The sequence below is a fragment of the Oncorhynchus mykiss genome, chromosome 1, assembly GCF_013265735.2.
Source record: "Oncorhynchus mykiss isolate Arlee chromosome 1, USDA_OmykA_1.1, whole genome shotgun sequence".
NCBI lineage: Eukaryota > Metazoa > Chordata > Actinopteri > Salmoniformes > Salmonidae > Oncorhynchus > Oncorhynchus mykiss.
In genome coordinates this window covers 62,079,556-62,103,869 of record NC_048565.1, presented here as the reverse complement: position 1 = coordinate 62,103,869, position 24,314 = coordinate 62,079,556, and the positions used below count along the sequence as shown (strand labels likewise).

The 24,314-nt window shown below is 39.1% G+C and overlaps 1 protein-coding gene across 1 annotated transcript in view; it reads right to left on the bottom strand.

Moving 5' to 3' along the window:
* Window positions 1–6,364: 6,364 nt before the first annotated feature.
* The window catches only part of fam204a (family with sequence similarity 204 member A), a 33,256-nt gene continuing 15,306 nt past the window's right edge, over window positions 6,365–24,314 (bottom strand). The window contains exons 6-7 of the mRNA XM_021607421.2: window positions 7,181–7,290; window positions 6,365–6,734 (exon numbers count right to left, since the gene is read on the bottom strand). Coding sequence (XP_021463096.1) covers window positions 6,683–6,734; window positions 7,181–7,290 — 162 coding nt within the window. The 3' untranslated portion in view covers window positions 6,365–6,682. The remainder of the gene's footprint in view (window positions 6,735–7,180; window positions 7,291–24,314) is intronic.

Below are 24,314 nucleotides of genomic sequence, written 5' to 3'. Positions count from 1 at the left end.
AATAACCTCCTCATTAGCTATAATAAAGGTATATTTATAGTTAATGAAGAGCTAGTTAAACAAGAAACAGACTCTTAGTCAGCTTTTCTCAATGTGGGACGAATAAGGGCGTAGTACCTCAATATGTGTTCCCTATTCTGAAGCGTGATCATATTTTTGGCTTGCAGAAAACTGGTCCAGAAATGACCTCATTGGACAGAAAGGGGCCCACCTCCCCTCATATATGCCTTTCAGCCAACATTTAACAACATTTGATGTGATCAACAAAAGGTCCATATATACTGTACTGCCATATGACTGTCGGCTGTATACGGTTATATATTATGAATAGCAAAGCGGCACACCGGCCCACCCCTTGATCAAAAACCATTTGATTGGCTGAAACTGGGGCTGTGTGTCGTCTGATAAAAGGATAAATGGATTCATACAGTATATACATCATGTAGCCAACACTCAAAACGGATGTAAACAATTGATGTAAACACACAGAGGTACTACGCCCTTATTAGTTCCACATTGAGACCGCTTACGAAGAGCCTGTTTCTTGTGTGACTTGCTCTTTATTAACTAGGCTTATTAACAAAGTGTACAAAACATTAAGAACACCTGCTCTTTCCATGACATAGACTGACTAGGTGAATCCACGGGGTTGCAACTGAATATTAGGAGGTTGTTCCTAATGTTTTGTACACTCAAGTGTAAATATACCTTTTTATTGTACGCTAATAATGAGTTTATTAAGGATTGTCCAGCACTTACATGACTTCTGTTTGACTAACACATCACTTAATTAAGACCTAATATATGGTTAATAAGACACCATAAAGGCCTTATGAGATGCTTATATACATACCTACAAACTACAAATTAGTGGCCAACATGTGCACCTTCAAATAAAGTGTTACCCAAATTGCAAGTGGGAACATTTATTGTCCATCCTTTTTGTTGATAATCTGCTTCATCCAATGTTTCATTTTTTCTCTCTCAATGAAACAGTGAAAGACAATACATAGTATTATTTCAGCAGTGCTTGAACAACGCTTGACTGTAGCTGGTTGTTTTCAATCAAGCAAAGCTCTATAATTGCGCAGCTTGACGTAGGTGGTTATTCTTTCTCTAGGAAGTAGACAATGAATGGCCACAAACGCCAGACTCAATGCGCTCATTCATGAGACAAATCAAGGTAACGTTAATTGCGTCACTTAAGTTCATTTGAGCAAATCCCCTGGAGCGATTTCGGATCCCTTTTTTGTTCATTTGTAAGACAAAAGAATACTTTTTGCTCTGTCAGTTGCTGCATTGACCTCAAGGTTAGGGTGATGCCGGTGTGTTTTTTTTCTTCTGTAAATGGCTCTTCCTAAGCCATTTATTCTACTCAGTAACTCTGGCCCAATTTCCTGTGTTCGTGGTCACTTTACTCTCCCGTTTCTAGTCACAGCATTTCACAGTAAAAGTCATGTTACATGTTTTTGGATAACGTTTTTGTTCTAAAAGTGGCATATTAAAGTACATGGTTTCAGTAGAGGTACTAAACAGAACTAATGGGTAAAACATACATCTTGCATTATGTTGCATACTATTAATTGTAAAAACAAAGCGGGCAGGCAGATGTTTTTTTTTTAAAAGCAGGTATTGCTCCGGTGTTGCTTATGATGTCATTACCTTTGTGTGCATTGTTAAACGGTTATTTAAAGAAAAATACACTATTCATACAGATAAAACGCAATATGCCGCTTGCTTAGTGAAGATGAATGCATAATGACTGCGTGCTCAGCATATTTGTTCTTGAGAGTTTTTTTATTCCACTTCCAGATAGCAGAAAAAAATTAATTGAAAGTTCATTTTCATTTTGTGTTCTTTAAGTTATGTAAAATGATAATACATGATTTCAAATGCTTTTGCAATTTCCAGCTCATATAATGTAATATCTAACCCACATAATAACTCACCCACAGTCTTATTTTTAATTATTGTGAAATTGTATTTATAAGCATTCCTTAAAAAAAAAAATCTGATCCATAAATGTTATGTCTACATGACCTCATTCCCATAGCTTGAAAAAGTTGCAGTTTTAAAAAACTTAGGAAAGTGTTAAATACAGCTAATCGGAGTATGATACAGGCATTTTTCTTGCTTGGTACTTGGCAGCTTGAGTATTGGAATTAATCACGAGTTCCAAACTTCAATTAGTGACAGAAATAACATGCATTCATAATTTGATGTGAAGCTTTGTGGTCACCCAAGAGATCCTCTTTTCTTGCTCTGGCTTTTATTTGAAAACAGTCATATGAATCTGAGGTCCTCAATAATTACTCTGAGTTAGACAGATAGCATTAGAAAAGATAACAGTTTGTATATGTGCAAGGTTGTCGCAAGGTATGTACTGTTTTTCTCCATTTTACTTCCACATCCTTATTATATAGACAACAGACACAGCAAGTGCTAATATGGTCTATATAGACACTGTATAGACCATATTAACACTTACTAATTCCTTTGTCTTTCTGATTCAGCCTGCAATGGTGTTAAATTCTTTGAGAATGATCTTGATTCTTCGAAGGTAAGCCATTGATTGCCGTTCAATACAGTTCTTTATAGCAGTTTTGAGATGACTATTCCCATGCAGTGAACGAGACATAACGACCTTATCGTACCATGGGTTCAAAGGTCATACAGACTAATAATCCGTTAAAAAGCATTATACCTCGTCTTGAAGTAAGACCACTCCGTTGGACTGAAGAAGTATGAACAGCCAAACACTGTACAAACAAATCTTTTCAAAGGAAATGGGGGTTCATTTGGCTCAAAGACAAATCTATTTTGGTGCGATTTATTAATTGTGACAGATCCATAATCATTTAATGATTGTCGCATTAGAATAAACGGCATGTCTTTTGTGTTCTAATTCTGCGCATCTTGACAAACAAGACCCATTAAACAGCCCTATGGCCTTTTTCAAGAGTGATGATTACGCTAATTAAAACCGCAAAACATCTGTGAGGTGCCGTGGACGTGCCAGAATTAAACAGGTCATTAAATCAGCCGGGGGAAATGTCAACATCCAATACCGCCTGTCGCTCTGAGACTAGTTTACATTCATCAGGAATGAACGTACTGAATATGAAACACAACCAAACTCCTTCAATAAGGAAGGGGCAGCATTGACACAAAACGCAACAAAATGTTTTTATTTGACTACAATTTGAGATTTGCAGTCCAATTCAAAGCCAATGTTCTGTACATCCACCCATCTATGGATGTGCGTGAGCCTACGAGAGATTCTTCTGTTCTTAGAGACCAGTCTATGGTCAAGATATTTTGAATATTTCCCCTTATCTGTAGCATCTTAGTTGAGACACCGAGATATTTTCCTGGGGTCATATCCCCGAGCTTCTGGAGTCAAGTCTGTTTTTGATATTTGTTTGTTTTTAATCTAGTGATACACCAGCTAGTGATCCCATTGATATGCTATTACAAGGTACACATGTCCCTGTTCACGGCAGGACCTTCACAACAATACACAACAACTACTTTTCAACCATTTAATAGGATTGTTGTTATTCCACTCCTGACGACAACAACTGCTCTCCCCCGTAAGTGTTTCAACATGTGCCCGAGGAATTTGTCGATGCATTTCACAACAAATCAACATAGGTCAGAGGCCAAGCTTGGCCTGCAGTAAAAACCCATTGAAAATGACTCCGTAACATGGAGAGAAGGAAACAGGATTTTCCTGCTTAAAAAAAAACAGTATCTTCTCCGCTCAAGGCATTATGTTCAAAGAGATGAATAAACGGAGATGCTATTGATACGGTGGCTGCGTCGCTCTAGGCTGTACGCTGGTCATGTTCAATGAAAACACTTGTCTTGCTAACATTTAAATGGCTATATGCAGGCTAACATATAGCAAAAGCATATTCACAGATGCAAATTGCTTCTAGCCATTGTTTTGAGTCCACTGGTTCAACAGCATTATGCCTAGGACACAGGATGAGATGATGTACATATTAAAGGGTCTTTCCACGAGAAGTTAAACATTATCTGAGAACAGGCCGAATGGAATATCACCCTGATAAAAAAGCAGTCATTTTCTCTGAGTGTGTGGGGGGGGGGGGGGGGGGGGGGGGGTCGTGCAATGTTTAAGAAATGATCCACAATAACCACACAGTGCTAAGCAGTGCAAGTTCATTGTGAAACCATTTCAAATGACAGGAAGTAGTTTTAAGTTATGATCATCCAGAGTGTTTCGATGCTACTCCTGTGGAAACACTGTGTTGTCATGTCACCAACGCCCAGTGTCAGGAGCCTAACACTGAAGATATCTTGATTGAATGACTTGCTTTTAAAAATGTATTTCCAACACCCAGTGTTGTGAGCTCAACACTGTCAAGTGTTCTTGATTGAATGACTGTTAGTTTTAAAATACCAGTTTCCAAAACACAGTGTTGGAAGCCTAACACTGTAAACAAAAAAGAAGGGGGGGGGTTCAATTTAAGGGTCAACTTAAAATGATTATTTGTTAAAGTAGGTGTTAAAACGCTAAGGAGATTTTGCTTAGCCTGCATCCAGACTTTTGAAACAGTGAGGCTTCAGTATTATTGGAAATCAACATAATTAACAATAGTAAATGCTGCTTGATAAATTACAAATGTGACATGTTAAAGCAATGTTTTTAGAAGGATTTGTCCAATTTGATCTTAGTTTTAGGCACCAGAAATGAACGGTCTAATGTTGTGTATCAAAACCATTCCAGTCTTTTTCTCTGTTCTCAATCAATATGCATTTTTGAAATAATCGCAAATCAAAGTGAGGACAATAACCCATTTAGAGCACTTTGAGGTGATTAACATTGTTAAACTCTTTCTCACCGAAGGACTGTTAAATACATGAATTAGCTCATCTTCATATCTGACTGCCTCTCGCACACACAGAGTCCTATACTGTAAGGCTCCAGCGTGGAAATGATTAGTAAGTCTTCGCTCATTCAGACAATCGTCATCTGATGGTCTCAGAAACTCAATGAAAACATATACTATAGAGCAAATGTCTTTTTTTCCCCCCATAGCAAAATGTCCACCCATCAAATAAACAATAGTATCATGTAAAAGTGATTCTGAAAACTATTGCCAATGATAATGACACTTATACACTTAACAATAAAAAGGCCCAGTACAGTCATAAAACATGCATGTCCTGTGTTTTATACATATTTCCACACTATGAGGTTGGAATAATACTGTGAAATTGTGAAAAGATTATGCCCTTTTGGTGTAAGAGCTGATTGAAAAGATCACCTGAAATGTCAGCTTGTTTTGAGGGATGGAGTTTTGGCCTGGCACCACCAGGCGGTGAATTAGTTAATATACCGTAAGAGTTCCAAACCTCTCTGCCAATAACAGTTTGTTTTCCAGACCACTCCCAGACAGTCCAAGCTAAATTGTTGCTTGAGACTTTGCTATGAAGCCATTTTTGTTTCTTTTAGACACTTTTTCTTGAACAGGAATCACAGTAAGGTTCTTAATTGTTACTCAGAAATGAAAAACAGCTGGTTCTCTTGTCTGTGGAATCCATTGTAGTTCTCAGCTTTTTCAGATGCTTAAAGTTGCTTCGGTCAAGTAAACGTTTTATGAGGATGTTCTGCCCCTTTAGTCTTGCAGTGAGTGACTGATTCAGCCTATACAGCAGGACTGTGAGAATAGGATACAGCGTGCACTCCGTGGAGTGGGTGCACAAATGGGTGAACAGCAAACATCTGAGGTGGATAAATCCAGATTGCCTTGGAGCAAAGCAATCATTTTGCATTGTTAACAAAATAATGTACGGTTATGAATAACGGCAATTAACAGACTTGCTATTTTTCCGCATGAAATTTGAAATTACAATAATAATTATCGCAATCGGCATGGGGGGGGGATTTGGGTTGGACCAGTTAGGAGAGGTCATTGCAGATCAAAATATGATCAGGGTGCAGAGAAACTATAAAAGACTGGCATCAAATCTACTGGGTGCACAACAACATTGTTAATCATCGCTCAGACTCTTTACAGCCATAGAGTAGGCTTCTCAGAAATATCCTGTGCTTCTTGTTTAAGCCGAGGAACAATGGCATCTTTCTCAGCATGGGTGAAGGCCAACACCAAAGCCTCCGTTTCATGTCTCATACCCTCTCTGTTGACACAATTTACAGTTTATGACTGCTCAGAACAGTTTACAGCAGCCAAATTTCATTTTGCACTGGCAAATCCTATCGCACATTATCCTGTACATTGCATTAGGACCCTAATCTCTTCTTTCTCTACCTCCTCAGAAGAAAGGAGCGCCTTCATGATTAACCCACTTTACAGCAATAAATAAACGCATCATCCAGTAATGTACACCAGATTTAATTGGAAGGAAAAAGGCTCAAAATGCTCAAATCACAGAAATGTAAATGGAAAATAGCGCACACACAGCAGCCACCATGGAGTGCTCAGAGAATTCATTTGAACAGTCCATAATTCTCATCTTATACAATAATTCTCATCTTATACAGGCTTTGTTTTTTAATTGTTATTGTTTTGTACAGTATCCTGACATTTCCTCTCAAAATTGTACAGGTACAAACATCTTTTCTAACAAACGTTATTAAATTAACTGAGAAGTTACATCAAAAATTTAATTTTCTTTCTCTTCTGGGTTTATGTCACATATATCCCATGTTGCTTTTGGTTTCCCATCTTTGCTTGGCTTCAAACCTGAAACAATATTAAAATACTGATTTAGCAAAAACCTATTTTGAGTACTTGGAATAAAAATCCTGCAAAATATATTCTCTTTTACAGAAAAGACAATTAATTTCTGAATGAAATACACATATTTCCAAGTTCTTGAGAGCTTGAAATGACAGTAAGTTAAGTGTAGTTCTTAAACATTGACATAACACATTTTGCACATATTCTAACCATGACATCCACTGTGACAGTTCAAAATGGCGTCTATCTAATTTTACGAGACGGCTACAGAACACGCTTTCTCTGTATAGGCGAAACTTAGCATGTACGCATACCTGTGCATGAAATAAGTGGGAAAGAAGCTGGCAAGCTAGGCAAATATGCATAATAAAATGTGTGTCACTAACAAACTGCGATGTAATGTAAATTAAGGAGATAATTGTGGGGAGGAGAGCAAAAAGACAACACACCCCCAAGCGATTTGCGTCTTCCTTTTCTGGGCTGCCCGAGAAGCCTCCGCTTCCTGTTTGCTTTGCACAAAGTCACGGCAATCGGCGGCTTGAGCGATTTTCACGGCCAGCTATTGAGAGGGAGACAAAGACAAGGCCCATTAGAGGATGTAAATCAGTCTCTCTGGCAAGCAGAGCTCTTCCAACTGATGTGTCAGGGTGGCATCCCATGAGTGCCTCCGGTCCCCGTTTTGTCTCACCCCGACCATGATGCAATGACAGTCATGATGGCATAAAGATCCCTGGGTTGGTGAAGAAAAATAAAACATGGTACATACACACAGACAACTGCTTAACAGTAATAAGACAGTCAACTATTTACCACGAACGTGCAAAAATAATACCATGACCTTTCCTAAATCGTTTTAATGTACACTAAAGGAGACCGTGCGCAGTTCTTTAAATGAAAAGTTAAAGGAATGACTGTGACTGCAAGTGGCAAACACATTTTGTTCAAATCCCAGGGAGGAAGTGCATGTATTGTCGAGCAGAATAATCCCAATAACCCCAGTCGCACAGAAGCACGAGAAACAAAAGGAGAAATCCTGTCACTCCCGAGATAGGTTTATTATTCGACCGAAGGAAAAGTTTGATAAACACTTGGAACAAATCACCCTTTCTAAAAATGCATAGAGTACAATCAGGGGAAAGAAAAAAAGTCTTAAAGGTAATGAAGAAATGTGCCGCCATTTCTTAACTGGGGGAGAGAAAAAAAAACCTGCTAGTGATTTTTTTCTTTCAATTATAATTAAGTGGGATAAACTTTATTAGAAAGACTAAAACTAAAATATCTCCTAATGCATGCTGGGATTAAGCAGGTCAGAGCGAGCAGCCAGGACAAATGTAACTCTAAAGGCTTTTTATCACCATATTTCAGGAACCAAGGGTGTAAAATGTTCTAATTTGGGATACATTAAAAGCCATAAAGGTCTTTCAAAAAGATTAATGGTACTTTGCTTGGATTTAAGATAAGGGCTTCAGCTGGCTGCAAGTACTGGGCTCTGGCTGGGCCCTCGAGGCATTAATCTATACAGTCACTTGGAAGATTTGTAAAAGCGTCTGCATAACCTGAAGCTAACATACTATGACAGTTTTCTAATTCCTTGCCATTTTTTATAGGTTTTATAGCCAATAAATTATGTTTTCTAGTCGGAATGCTGGAGAAAGGGAAAGTTACAATGGGTGATCATTATGTCGGGAGTAGATTTGCCAGCAGATAATTCTCATCAGGGCATTTTGAGCACCATGTTTAAGTGGTGTAGGTGCTAAATGCATTTGCTTGGCTGTGGCACACGCTGGGATTGTACATCTGAAGGTTTATTACATTATTGACAAATCTCAGAAAGGCTCCTGTGTTCACACATTTTCCAAAAATAAAGTAATTGGGTAAAAGGCATAGTTTTGAGAGAAAATACAATGAAATTGGAGGATGCTAAATGGCTCCTTTTGAAGTTTACACCCAGAGATGTATACTCTTTACAACACAAGGATTACCCACATTAACCTGCTCTCCCGTGTGGATCATTTGAAATGCAAAGGTCTAGAAACCACGCCTTCCTAAACATTCTTCCAAAAACCAAAATTAAAACCCTCTTACAAAACCAAAATTAAAACCCTCACATTCCCCCCTATTCTCTTTTCAAATGAAGCCACTGAGCGGTTACTATATTTAAAGCGTTAAAGGTCTTTAATTTTTTTTATCAGTTCAGTCTACAATCCCTGATTGTCTTTACTGGGGCTCAACATTAATGTCAACCAAGTTACCTAGGCGACAGAACAGATCAAAGAGACAAAAAAGCCCTCAAATGTCTGATTAATCAAGCCTGCAAACAGCTTATTTCTTTTAGCCTGCATGCAAGTATGAAAATGAGATTCCGAGAGCAGTACATTGTGCAGATTTGTTCATTCTTATCTGAACAAAGCCAGCGGCAGCTTATTTCATGGATCACTGGCACTGTCAGCGCTGTGGCGCCGAGCAGGTGACGGCTCCTCTTTCTGTGGCGAGAACAAAATTAGCAAAAAGTCGGCACAAATTAGCCTCTCATATTTTCAGTAATATGACATTATTTTTCATTTACTTTTTTTGATCCACTTTTCAGGATTTTTTTCTCCCCCTCCTTCTTGCGTCTTAGTGCCAAATCCTTTCACATCACAAGCCAGAAGAAATGTAAAAAAAAAATGTGCTGCCAGAATAAAAAATACAAAGCTAGAAAAAAAAGAAAAGAGACATGAGCCTACACAACAGGAAAAAAAAAACTCATGTGTTCTTTGTTTAAGGCAGTCACACAAGCCAATCCATGTTTCCTTAAAACCCATATTAAAAGAAGATTTAGTGTCCGATACCATCCGTTTCCCCCCCCCAAACCATTGTCTTTCCTTTAAAAGTATGTCCTGATCACAGTCTCTGTTTAACACAAGGTTTATTCAAAGGATTAATACTGTGACCTTTGGAAGGTTTGCAGGCAGAATATTCATGCTGCATTATACCGCAGCAGTAGCAGCACCTTAGGGCCACTAGGAGGGTTAAGACAATAGTAACGCTTTCTGTTGTCACTCATGTTTGGGTCATCATAGAGATAGATTCAAGTGGACCTCCAAATATGGGGCCTCATTATATTATATGTCACTTCAGCACAGACCATGTTAAAGACAAGGCTGTGATAAGACATGTCCATTGTATGGACACAAAATAGTACTGAGTAACACGAGGTATTGTCAAACACACCACCCCCCCTTGAGCTGACTTGTATGCTACAGCATAGCCTACTTCATGGACCGCGTGGATGTGTCTTCTGTCACGCCGGTAGTACTACCAGTTTACCAACATGACTGCATACAGTCTTCAGAGTGCGTAGTTATCAGTAACTTCTGGATCCCTGGATATCCCAAGATACACAATTACAAACAACAGCAGCTTCAAAAACGACAAAATGGCAGGGAGAGACGATTCAACGTCAAAACACGAATGCTTCTCGATATGGATAAAATGTTCAAGCTGGTATTAGGAATATGAAATAAATGATGGCTTTAAGGGAGAAATGGCCTTAAACCCATTCATAAATGTCCTATCCTGGGAAGCCTCTTCCAATTAAAACGTGTGAGAGGTGGATTAACAGGGGCTATGTGGCTTTGCCTCGCTAAATCACCACCCCGAGCTGCTCCGCTGCGTTTGACGTGTAAACGATTAATGACCAGCCTAATTCCCTTATCACACTACCTTAATGCCTAAATAATGTGGCCTTAGTCAACTTTGGGAAGCAGGGCTATATAAGAATGGAATGAATATCAGATTAGGCAGCTCATATGTAATTTCAATCTAATTTCGAAGAATCGAGGTAGGGAGGGGAAAAAAGGAAAATGGATTTCTAGTCTGAAAAGTCAGATTGTTATACTTCAAATTGATCTTGTTTATGCCACGTGAAAGCATTACTGCGACAATGAAGCATAAAGCAGTTTGTCCACTAAATTGCTTTGATGTCATTCAATCTCTTTCCAATTATTGGTTGTCCTATCTGTGCAGGTTAAACAAAGAAATGCCTACGCTGATAAGAAGAATTAGGTCGAGTTCAACTCCCTGAAAAAGCCAGGGAGGAAACATGACAGTTCATATTCTGTGTATCTGTGGAAAATATAACATTTGTGATCAAAGAGATAACAGATAACCAAAAGTCTTGACAACGATTTGAGTGAAGTCGGGCTCAAATGGAATGCATAGGCCTAAAGCTTCACCTCTACGAGTGTTAGATTATGCGGATGTGCTCTTATTTCACTGTGAGCCAAATGGTGTGTAGGGCCATGCAATAGAATATAGCTAGAAGCTACCTTAACCCAACACCTAGCTACTGTTTACCATCAAGAGGTTCAGAGTCCCCCCCCCCCGGCTTAATGGCTACAAAGGGTTGGGATGACAATCCAATCCCATGACCCAAGTCTGAGACCAGGTCAATGCAACACATGATTTTGCAAATTGGTGTCAGGTCATCGAAAGTGTGCCCAGGCCTTAGGAACTTGATATGAAGAAGGGTAGAAGAGGGATAGTGTAGCAACTTTAACCCAACGCCTATCAGCTTCGTCAAGAGGTTTGGATCCCTTGGTAAGCTATAAGGTTGTTGGCCGCTGGAACCCGGTTGAGTCCTGGACGGGGGTGAAACTTGGTCAATAGGAATGTAACGATTCACCGATATGCATCGGTCCCCGGTTCAAATGTTTAAGATATGAGTGCATCATTTATTTAGTTATTTAACCTTTATTTAACTAGGCAAGTCAGTTAAGAACAAATTCTTATTCACAATGACGGCCTTACCAAAAGGCAAAAGACCTCCTTGCGGGGACGGGGGCTGGGATTAAAAATATGAATAAATTAAATAAAAATATAGGACAAAACACACATCACGACAAGAGAGACAACACAACATAGAGAGACCTAAGACGACAACATAGCATGGCAGCAACACATGAAAACACAGCATGGCAGCAACACAACATGACAAGGTAGCAACACAAAACAGGGTACAGACATTATTGGGCACAGATAACAGGGCAAGAAGGTAGAGACAACAATACATCAAGCAAAGGATCCAGAACTGTCAGTAAGGGTGGCCATTATTGAGTCTTTGAATGAAGAGACCGAGATAAAACTGTCCCGTTTGAGTGTTTGTTGCAGCTCATTCCAGTCGCTAGCTGCAGCGAACTGAAAAGAGGAGCGACCCAGGGATGTCTGTGCTTTGGGGACCTTTAACAGAATGTGACTGGCAGAACGGGTGTTGTATGTGGCGGATTCGAGCTGCAGTAGATATCTCAGATAGGGGGGAATGAGGCCTAAGTCTGTGGAAACCCAAACTGATCCAAATGTAGCATGCATCGAGGTCAGAAAATCAATTCAAACGTCACAAATTAACGGTTCACAAAAAGTTTTGCACAAATTACTTTTTATACCTTCGGAAAATACCTCTCATCTTTGGTGACAACTGCGCCTTCTCCTTCAGTGTTGAACTAAGCAAGTCATTAAGTTGACAGTCATTGATCTACAAGTCATTTTGCATGACGAATAACTCCAGGCAATATCAGTGGCCTAGTTGAACTGTGCGTTGTGCACAACTGTGCGTGCTGACTAACGAGAGGTATCTCTATTCCTGATCTGGCAAATCTGTGTGTTACCATCATTCACATGTATTGTGCAAGCCATTTCACAAACTAGGCTTTATTAGTTGAGTGACAACCAATGTAATTTGCCAGGTAATTTTTTTTTATCAAATTGCGCTGTTGAAAAGGTGTGAAAAGATGTTTCACCAGAATAAAATGTCCTAAGCTACCGCCGGAGACACAACTCTCATCTGGCTATAGGTAGGATACATGGTGATCGGGGTTTAGCCTAGATTCGATTTGATTTTGATTGTTCAGGTTCACCATCAGTAATAGTTTTGCTTGAAATAATCAGTGTATATGGTAATTTATTTAATATAAAGGGTAATGTTGATAATTTCATAATGAGGACAACAATCACTTTTACTACCCGCACTGCATGTGTAACAGTTTAACTTTCAACCGTCGCCCCGACCCAGGCTCAAACCAGGGACCCTCTGCACACGTCGACAACTGACACCCACGAAGCATTGTTACCCATCGCGGCACAACAACCCTCTGCACACGTTGACAACTGACACCCACGAAGCATTGTTACCCATTGCGGCAGAAGAGCGGCCCTTGCAGAGCAAGGGGAACCACTACTTCAAGGTCTCAGAGCGAGTGACGTCACCGATTGAAGCGCTCACCACCTAGCCATTTCACATCGGTTACACTCACCCCCCTTTTGACCTCCTCCTTTTCCGCAGCAACCAGTGATCTGGATCAACAGCATCAATGTAACAGGATAGCTTTCATCCTTCGCCCCGACACTACTTCAAGGTCTCAGAGTGAGTGACATCACCGATTGAAACGTTATTAGCGCGCGCGCACCGCTAACTAGCTAGCCATTTCACATCGGTTACACATGGTCGAAAAGCGGGAAAAGAAGAGTCCATCAAAACGTACAAACTGTCCAAACCACTTGATTATGAGATGGGGTGAAATTCAATGTTAGGCTATAGACTCAGTGGTCATTTTATTAGGTACACTCATCTAGTACCGGTTTGAATCCCCCTCTTTGCCTCCAAAACAGCTTGAATTCCTAGGGGCATGGAAACATTGCTCAATTGGTATCAATGGACCCAAGGTGTTCCAGGAAAACAATCCACACACCAATACACCACCAGCCTGTACCATTGACACCAGGAAGAATGGGGCCATGGACTCATGCTGCATAGGCCAAATCCTGACTCTGCATGACGCAATGTCCGGACCAGGCAATGTTCTTCCACTCCTCAATTGTCCAGTCTTGGTGACCTCGGTGCCCACTGAAGCCACTTCTTCTTGTTTTTAGCTAATAGAAATGGATCCCGAGGTGATCGTCTGCTACAATAGCCTATCCGTGACAAAAACCGACAAGTTGTGGGTTCCGAGATGCCGTTCTGCACACCACTGTTTTCAAGTAATCCTTGACCTAGAGCGGAAATTCTTGTTACGGTTCCACCTCGAAGACTGATGCAGGCTGCGAATACATATTCAGGACTTTGGGGTGGGAACGTTGTGGTGATTTCCACATGTAGCAGAGAAATCACAAATAGGGCACTGACGCACCGCTCTCAGTGTAACTAGCTAGCATGCTAACCGTAGCTAGCTAATTAAAGTTTATGTGAAGACATTTCAGTTAAGACAGGCATTACTGTACGTCAGGTGAAAATAATTATTTCAGAAATATAAATACCTGCCAAGAGATGAGTCTCAGCTAAAACGTGCCTAAACGAGCCGTTGACATGTTTTCGGGTTGATGTTTGTCGGACTTTTGCTGTTTGATAATTCCAGTGAAACAGTGTCGGATTCCAGACGTCATTCCTATTTGGAAACGCACACAGACATGATCAAATAGCTACATTCTTTGTTCTCTCTGTTATCATTTCCGCACGCTAGCTATATATCAATGCATTGTCTAAATTGCGACTGCAAATCCGCAATAGAAATAGAATGAGTATAAGCTCCGGTAATATGGATAGCCTAAATATTGAACGTTTTGGAGGGTGTATGGAAGCAATGGGCGAGTTAGTTTTGTATGGCCAGGTTCCCCGGGTGGGTTGAGATGTCTCTTTTGGATCAATGAAATGGTAGAAAATAAGCAAACCCCTGCACACCTGGCCATGCAAAATGAATTGGCCTAAAACATTATTGCTCAAAACCATTCCTCTTGTGGCGACGGGGGGAGCGGCGTTCTAAAATGCAATCATATGATGCAATTTGACATTTATAAAATTGTCTTTTTTTAATGCAGACTGGCTAAAAAAAATATTTAAATTTAACAAATTAGATGCACATCCCTATTGGTCATTATACAATTTCATGATGACAAATAGTCTTGATTCTGTAGGTGTAAAAAAAAAAAGAATACGTCCAAGTACATGAAAGCATTACTGGCATTGGTTGTCTGGTGAGACTATTTGACTGCTTATCTAATCAAAGCCATGAGCTGTATATCCTCCCCATATTATTTTCTATTCAAGATGCATTGTCATGTTCTCTCAATAAAGATGATCATTATTGTCGTTCAGGGGGCAGTCGTGTCAGAGGTTTATGTAATCTTGCTGCCAATTTGACAAACAGCATTACATGACATGCAAAAAAAGAGAGACACTCCTGGGAAGATGCTGCCGAACAGCCAGTGGTATAATGCATGTCTCTATTTTTCTGTTCCCTTAATAATCTGATGCTAGATACTGTCATCTTTAGGGACTAAAAAAAGAGTCTGAAAGTTTGCCTGCTTTGTACATATTCCATTATCTTGCCTCTTCTGAGTAGGGAAGGCTTATTAGCAAGCTTTGAACTCACACTTACAATAATGTACCATCAACAGTTTTATAAGCTAATTAGAAAAACAGTTTAATTAATGACTGACTGGCAATAAAATGGCAATCATGAAAAAAGGAAAACGAGGGTGCTAAGCTTCCACTACCACCAATTAAGGCCTAATTACAAACAAATTATATATGTGTTTTGCTGTGGGCTTTAATTTTAAAAAATGGCTTTAATTAAAAGAGAAAACATGCTAATTAATTAAACAGCACAAAAAATCTACATTGAAAAGTATGCTTTGTCTATCAAGTAATTAATGAAATACAATAATCCAAATGAGATTCCCAAGCATTTGATAAAAGCTTAGTACCCATTTCAAAATTAATGGGTGAACATTTAATGTGAGTCATACAGAGATACAATAAAAAGTTCATTCTGTGATAAATTGCTTATGGTGCAGGGAAACCGAACAAAGAAAATACTTTCCCTAACTGTTTCTCAGTCGCCCGGGGGCCTAGCATGGGTAGAGGAAGGGGAGCCTTGTGTTCTGATGTGGGGCGGGGGACAGCGAAAATCTGATAACGAGCGTTTTCCACAAAAGCAATGCTCATTACATTTGTATTACGAACACGTGGCCTCTTAGGCGAAGGTACTGAAAAGGGAGAACACACAAATAACATAAATAACACGAAAACACTTAGTTCAGCTCTTTTGTCTCGCCCAACAAAAGCCTTTTTGTGCCACTTTTGTTTCACAATACTTAAAACAGTGCTTTCTAAAGGGATGCATGTCAAGGGTGGTTTGGCATTCTTTCGTATAGCTCTAGTTTCATTGAAAAGGGTAGAAGTAATGAGATTTCTAATCATCTCAAGCCATTTTGCGTGGTATAAGAAGCAGTGATAACCCTATGCAAGTTAGCAACCACCATTTACATGGCTCTAGATCTCTATCTCCGACCAACAATGATCTAATGTCAAGTGACTATTAAGTTGGTCCTTTACACTTTATTTAGATATCCAGAGTTACTCTAAGAATCTGGATTGCCACGAGCAGCACCTGTAGATAATTTGGCTTGGATTCCTGTGTTCAACTATCTACGGTATATGTTTCAGAGTGTCATTTCTATGGGATCCATCTGTACATTCGCCTTCCAGTGGTTAGCCAAGGGGCTATGATGAACCATGCAGGCGTTTCTTTCCAGAATTGTCATATTCTTTCGCTTCTGGAATTCATGAAAAGGACATGCGCCTCCCCTCATTGTGTCAGACTAGAGCGTTTCTGTTTTGAAGTGGTAATGCTCCGCTAATAGCTGTGATCAGTGCTAGGGGGAAACTGGAAGCACTAACATGGTGTGACATTTTTTTTTGTCTTGTATTATTCTCTCTTACTCTATAAAGTACTGCCGCGGAGTATTTCAAAGGGGAGCTTATTGCTTGGTTTGTACAGGAGAGGGAAAATTAGCAAGTGTTGCAGGATGGATGTCCGCTGAAGAGGCAGTGATTTACAATAAGCATTGGATTAAGTAGTGCATAGCTATTTAACCTACCTACAGCTATGGTTGGGGGTAATCTGTTAAACTCTTTAAACCACGTGGGTAACGCATTGTGAATGAATCATTAGGCATTTATGAACCTGTGCAGGCAGTTATAAGGAGCCACGAGCTGTTATGAGCAGATGCTGTACTACTGAATTACAGTCGTAGCCGAATACAGCCTTCGTTTCATTTCCAGGAATGCTTTCTGGAATTCATCTTTCAAATAGAGCTGCTGAATCCTATTAACTCTCTTGACAAAAGGGTGTGCGAGTTATATATAGCACTTAATATTATGCTAATTGGGGAAATTAATTACATTATATGTAACCTACAGCTGGGTAAAATAATGTTCAATAATCAAAGGATGGAGTAGCAAGTGGCCTTATTGGAAGACATGCACCACTTAATACACTGTACTAATATTAAAAAGTACTTTAAGGACCAGAAGCTATTCCTAGTATTTTGTGACTTCTATGCCGGCCTTTGAGAAACAACAAAAGAACGGCTCGGCAAAAGATCAACAAACAAAACTGCACGTGAGAAAAGAGTAAACGCTGCCAATCCTATCGGCAAACAACGGCTTTCTAAAATGTATAAGGTATTAGGGATGAAAACTGAAGGCTTCCTTCGAAACTGTCTCAGTAAGGTACCAGTTAATAATATGAACAGATACCTATGAAGGAAAGCGATTGCTTTGTATCACCTTTTTTTTTTGTTGGACTTAATACTTAACTTCCAACTTTAAAGAAGAACATAACTTTTTTTTTAAAATATATTTGAAAAAGGTACTAAAAACAAAAGACTTGCAGCCTCTGGAGAATATATTTAAATATATACTTTAATGAGAACACAATCTCAAAGCAACCGGACAGATGAAAGCGCATGTATCAGAGAATTTGTAAGGAGCCTTCAAAAAAAAAAAAATAATAAATAAATAAAAAAATAGGTTTTACCAAATTGTTTTCATATTCAGATTAAAAAGAAGAAAGCAAAGGCAACAACAAAAAAAAAACATTAATTGATTGCGCAAGCTCAAAACACGGCAGAAACAAACAATTCCCTTATTGGGAGGAACCTTATGACAGGCTTTCTTTCAATCTTCTGCCATTTCACCGTGGTTCAAAGAGATACGTATGTGCAATGCTGGTAGATTGAGTATGAAAAGGCTGTGATACATAGTTGTTCACAGTGTACTAGGTTTTCTTTACAAATAACGCCTTGGGGGACAGACACACCCTCTTGAGTACTTCACAGCTGTCTATTCCTTTTCCGTTCTTTCCGTGTTAAAAACCTATCCCTGCACTAAAAAGCCTGCCATAATGTCTCTCAAGTGTTATGACCGTAAACAAATGAAACGTATAAGCCATTACATACAGTATCAAATGAGTCTCTTCAATAATAACCTTGAAATTGATTCTGGCCCCAGTTGAGAATATTGATGCTCTAAATGTTTTTCACCATAGGACTGTCCTGAATCAACACCAGTGACTCAAACATCATTGCAATGATGTTGAACTCAAGGCAGATTAGACATGTGGGTGTTGCACTAGATGCACTTTTCTCCAGAGCCTGTTTCATACACCACATGCCATTATTTATCAATAATAAGGCCACGTAAACCGCTTTGGCTAAAAGTGGCGGCTACATGTAGACTTTCGGTTCGAATGCAGGAATTGAAGCTGCAACCTAGGTACTTCCTGCAGCCACTTGTAGCAAACTACACTACTCTCAAGTTGATCCACTTTTTTTAAAAATTTTTTTTTTAGATACAGTATATTTGGTCCAACATCCACTAGTGAGACTGAGCAAAACATCTTTGAAAAGGGATATTGCAGCAGTAACACAAGTAGGGTTGGAAAACTACCGGTAACTAACAGGTCATTTATACTTGAATAACTTAAAACAAATATATTTTCATAAATAGTACTTTAAAAAAATATATATATATCTGTGTCCATATTGTCCATGAGTTTCTAGTGGATAGACCATATGGTTCAAGAGAAAATATCCTAATGAATTAAAAAACATCGAGACAACACTGACATTATTGTTTAATTAACTCCGCAACTCTTCCAAATATTGACTTTTTTCACAACTGCCACCAGTTTGACACCAAAACAACAAAGAAATATCCTTTATATATAAAAAAATATTAAATATATTTTATGCTGAAAGTCATTAAAACACCAGTGGTATTCATTAAGTTGATGGTTTACATTTAGGATAATGTTTTACAGATTTGTCTTTCTATTTAGATTTCTTTATTATTTCATATATTTGACATGTGATAAGGCCACACAAAGAGCCAGAAATAATTATCGACACCTGTGATAATTTGAAGTACCCAAAAAGGACACTGTGCTAAAATTCCCTCCAAAACTTGAAAGTTACAACAATTCTGGTAGTTTAATGGTAAACGTTACCAGTAATATACCCTCCCTTTGCCACCATGAAAAACATCAGTAGGCTTGGGTGGTATACCATATACAGGGGTATTTGGAAATAGCCACATTTTTCAATACCGTCTAATACATTTGAATTTGTTTAGCTACTTTTTAAGCAAATACCTGCAGTGAACTTGTGCAATATGTTAGGGGATAAAGATTGCGTTCTTCATTTCACCCGTCACATAATTATTTATTATGAAGCTTACCAGTAGTACCCAGTCACGTGGTGTTTGTTTACAAGCACACAACGACGATAGACTGGAGCCTTGTGAGTCACTCACTGTTGTGCAGCACGCCCAGTTGATCTAGTTCGAGTGTGGAATTCACAACAAAGATTTTGCCGGCTAGATATCTTATAACTATTAAGTGAACTGTCTAAAAATGTGCTAAATGCTCTGCAGTTGTGCATTTGATTCGCTCATTTAGTAGCTAGTTCGCTAGATAGCTTTTTCAAAAATTGGGTTTTGCTTGACGGTAACGCTGAGAATCCCCTCCTGGACCAAGAGCCTTGCTGTGTAATATTTGTTTTGTACGTGCAGCAAACTATGAGTAGCATTTTTGAGTTACGTGTATAACTTTATGAGCTGGGTTGTCTGTCCTGAAAATAGTTTAGGTCAGAGAGTGTATAGAGCATTCAATGTGGGATTTTACATGTACTTCTGCCAGTATTACCGAATATCCCGGTATGGCACAAGGTCGGTATGAAGGTACGATAATCTGGATACCGCCCAAGCCTACACATCCGTATCCACTTCTGTACAACATAGTTAACATACTACAGTAGAATTAATGGTGAAATCTCAATCAATGGCCTACTCACTCACAGTACTGTATGAAGTAGGTAGAATTTGTAGGTCAGTTGTCATCAGCTTTCATTATCACGTAGAAAACATTTCCATCAGGCTAATAATGGCCTAATAAAAAAAACAAGTGATACAGAACAATGAACACAGTCCGTCTCACCAATTCTGTTGTACGTGATAGTTCCTTCTGATACTTTGTCCCCCCAAAACTTCAGTCAATTCACTGTTCTCATCATGAGGTAAACACAGCTACAGAGTGAGCTATGGCTGCCAGACTGCTGTCAAGCCCATCCTTCATGTTCCTGGCAAGCCACAAGGGAGGTGACAGATAGGCGAAGAACCTCCGCTAATTCTACCCAAATCCACTAGTGCTCTAAGAGGCTTTCTGGAACTACAGGTGCCACGTTCTCATCAACAAAGCAAGTCATTCAATTTTTCTAATCTTTACTTTGACCACTTGCATTATCGTATTTTATAGTCCGTTTTATATTATGCTGGGTACAAGAATCAGCCTTCAACAAACAGTCTGCTTGCATGTAAAATCAAATCCCTTACTGCGCGTGTCCCTCTTCAACATTTTTAATAGACAACCAGGTTAATGTTTGATAGAGTACAAAAAGCATCACGATTTGCGTGCAGGGCCTAACTTTTGTTGAAGTTCAAATGTTTACCTGAACAAAGCTTTAGGTACGGTGCCTCCAGCAAGTATTCACACCCCTTTACTTTTCCCACATGTTGTTGTGTTACAGACTGAATTGAAAACGGATTCAATTTAGATTTTTCCTTTGTCACTGGCCTACACACAATACCCCATAATGTCAACGTGGAATTATGTTTTTCAAAATGTTAACAAATGAATAAAAATGGAAAGGATTCAATCCCTTTGTTATGGCAAGCCTAAATAACTTCAGGAGTAATAATAATAATAAGTTGCATGAACTCACTCGGTGTGCAATAATAGTGTTTAACAAGATTGTTGAATGACTACCTCATCTATGTACCCAACACATACAGATAATTGTAAGGTCCCTCATTCGAGCAGTGAATTTCAAAACACAGATTCAACCAAAAGACCAGGTAGGGTTCTCAATGCCTCACCAAGAAGGGTACCTATTGGTAGGTGGGTAAAAATAACAATAAACAGACATTGAATATCCCTTTTAGCATGGTGAAGTTATTACATGTTGGATGGTGTATCAATACACCCAGTCACTACAAAGATACAGGCTTCCTTCCTAACTCAGCTGCTGGGGAGGAAGGAAACTGCTCAGGGATTTCACCCTGAGCCCAATGGTGACTTTAAAACAGTTGGAGTTCAATGGCAATTTTTTTATTTGACCTTTATGAAATAATGGGAGATGGGATAAAACTGAGGATGGATCAACAACATTGTAGATACTCCATAATACTAACCTAATTGGCAGAGTGAAAAGGAGGAAGCCTGTACATAATACAAATCTTCCAAAACATCCGGTTTGCGACAAGGCACTAAAGTAATACTAAAACAAATGTATCAAAGCAATTCACTTTTTGTCCTGAATACAGTGTTATGTATAGGGCAAATCCAATACAACACATTACTGAAGCATAGTGGTGGTTGCATCATGTTATAGGTATGCTTGTAATTAGGGATGCACGATATATCGGTGAAGAATCGGCCGATATTAGCTAAAAATGCCAACATTGACATCGGCCCGATGTCTAGTTTAACGCTGATGTGCAAAACCGATGTCAAAGATGTGTGTAGCTACATGTGCATGTGTAGCTACACGTGCAACACAGCATTCCTAACCTAGCCCACAATGTCTGCTGTGTGGGTCGAGCAGTCAACAAGGTGAGCATTCATTTGAAAGAGTAAGAACATTTCAGCGAGAAAACTGAAAGGTGAAATCCATTAAAGCCAAGATAATGGAATTCATTTCCCTTGACAATCAACCGTTCTCTGTCGTGGGTGATGTTGGCTTTCGCCGACTGTTCAAGCACCGATACACACTACCAAGTGCGCTATTTTTCAGCTGTTGCCCTACCGGAGTTACACAGTAATAGCATCACTGCTACTAACCTTCACGACTGACATTTGGACCAGTGACATATGCCCCATGAACATGCTGAGTCTGAGCATGGGCACACTAGCAAGCTCCATTCGAACAATTGACTAACAGAGCTGAAACTTCACTGCTTGACATGTATGATGAAATCCTGGTTGAGAATGAAACGACTGAACAACGAAACAGCACAGCAAGTAAGTGAAAGAAATAGGTTTTGATGATGTTTTACTGGTAATGGGGACATACGTAAATGCCAACAAAATAACTTTTTGGTCAGTGTGTGTGTGTGTGTGTGTGTGTGTGTGTGTGTAACCTTTATTTAACTAGGCAAGGCAGTTATGACCAAATTCTTATTTACAATGGCGGCCTACCCCGGCCAAACCCGGACGACGCTGGGCCAATTGTGCGCCGCCCTATGGGATCCAAATCACAGCCGGATGTGATACAGCCTAGATTCGAACCAGGGACTGCAGTGACGCCTCTTGCACGGAGCTGCAGTGCCTTAGACCGCTACGTACATGTGTGTGTTAACTATTTAACTGTACTAGAATGTTTAAAAGGACACAAAAAATATAATATCAGTCATCAGTATCGTTATTTTTGGGCAAGGAAAATATCAGATATCGGCCAAAAATGTCATATCGGTGCATCACTACTTGTAATCGTTAAGGACTGGGGAGTTTTTCAGGATAAAAAAAGAAACAGAAACGAGCTAAGCACAGGCAAAATCCTGGATCAGTCTGCTTTCCACCAGACACTGGGAGATGAATTCACCTTTCAGCAAGACAATAACCTAAAACACGAGGCCAAATCTACACTGGAGTTGCTTACCAAGAAGACAGTGAATATTCCTGAGTGGCCGAGTTACAGTTTTGACTTAAATCTACTTCAAAATCTATGGCAAGACCTGAAAATGGTTGTCTAGGAATGATCAACAACCAATTTGACAGAGCTTGAAGAATTTTGAAAATAATAAATTCATGTTGAACAATCCAAGTGTGGAAAGCTCTTAGAGACTTACCCAGAAAGACTCACAGCTGAAATTGCTGTGTGAATGCTTATGTAAATGACATATTTTTTATTTCATTTTTCAATTTATTTACCCAGCTACACACAATACCCCATAATGACAAAGTGAAAACACATGTTTTAAATATTTAAATCATCCATTTTGAATTCCGGCTGTAACACAACAACATGTGGATTAACATGCCAACCAGACCAGACACGTCGCAAAATACATTTAGAAATCCATGTTATTCAATTATTGAGCCAATGAGTGTCTGCGTTGCCAAGGGCTAAAATAGAACTCCTTTCTATTTCTGACGCAGATCGCGCTGAAATTCCTGCCTACTTTCCACTTAAGAGGCATTAGAAGACAGAAATGTTACAAATTGAACAACATCTATTGCAGGATAAATCAATGTTAAAGTTTACATAGCTGGCCATATGATGTTAAATTTTACTTTATGGGTTGGTTATGTAGGCTTCTCCTAACCCATCACTCTCTCTCTACTACATATAATAATAAGATTCAATTATATCTTTACATTAAAAACCAAAGTTAACAGAATTCTAGTCATTCCAATCAATGTTATACACCTTGATCTTCAAGAACAGGACTTGGAAATATGGAAGTATAGATTAGCCAAATTGTTTTACCTGAGCATGACCCTAAATCTAAGGACTTATTAGCCAGCTCTACTCTGTTGTCATGGAGGACTGATTGAGCTTATATTTTGGGTTCTCATGGAGTGTGACAGTTGAACTAGGCACATGAGGAATTTATAAGTTACATTCTTCAAGAATCAATGGATATATACACACTACCAGTCAAAAGTTTGGACACCTACTCATTCAAGGATTTTTCTTTATTTTTACAATTTTCTGCATTGTAGAATAATAGTGAAGACATCAAAACTATGACATATCACATATAGAATCATGTAGTAACCATGATGAAGTGAGAAGTACACAGCGTTGTACGAGATCTTCAGCTTCTTGGAAATTTCTCACATTGAATAGCCTTCATTTCTCAGAAAAATAATAGACTGACGAGTTTCAGAAGAAAGGTCTTTGTTTCTGGCCATTTTGAGCCTGTAATCGAACCCACAAATGCTGATGCTCCAGATACTCAACTAGTCTAAAGAAGACCAGTTTTATTGCTTCTTTAATCAGAACAGCAGTTTTCAGCTGTGCTAACACAATTGCAATTCCGATGATCATTTCGCCTTTTAAAATGATAAACTTGGATTAGCTAACACAACGTGCCATTGGAACACAGGATTGATGGTTGCTGATAATGGGCCTCTGTACGCCTATGCAGATATTCCATTAAAAATCTGCCGTGTTAAGCTACAATAGTCATTTACAACATTAACAATG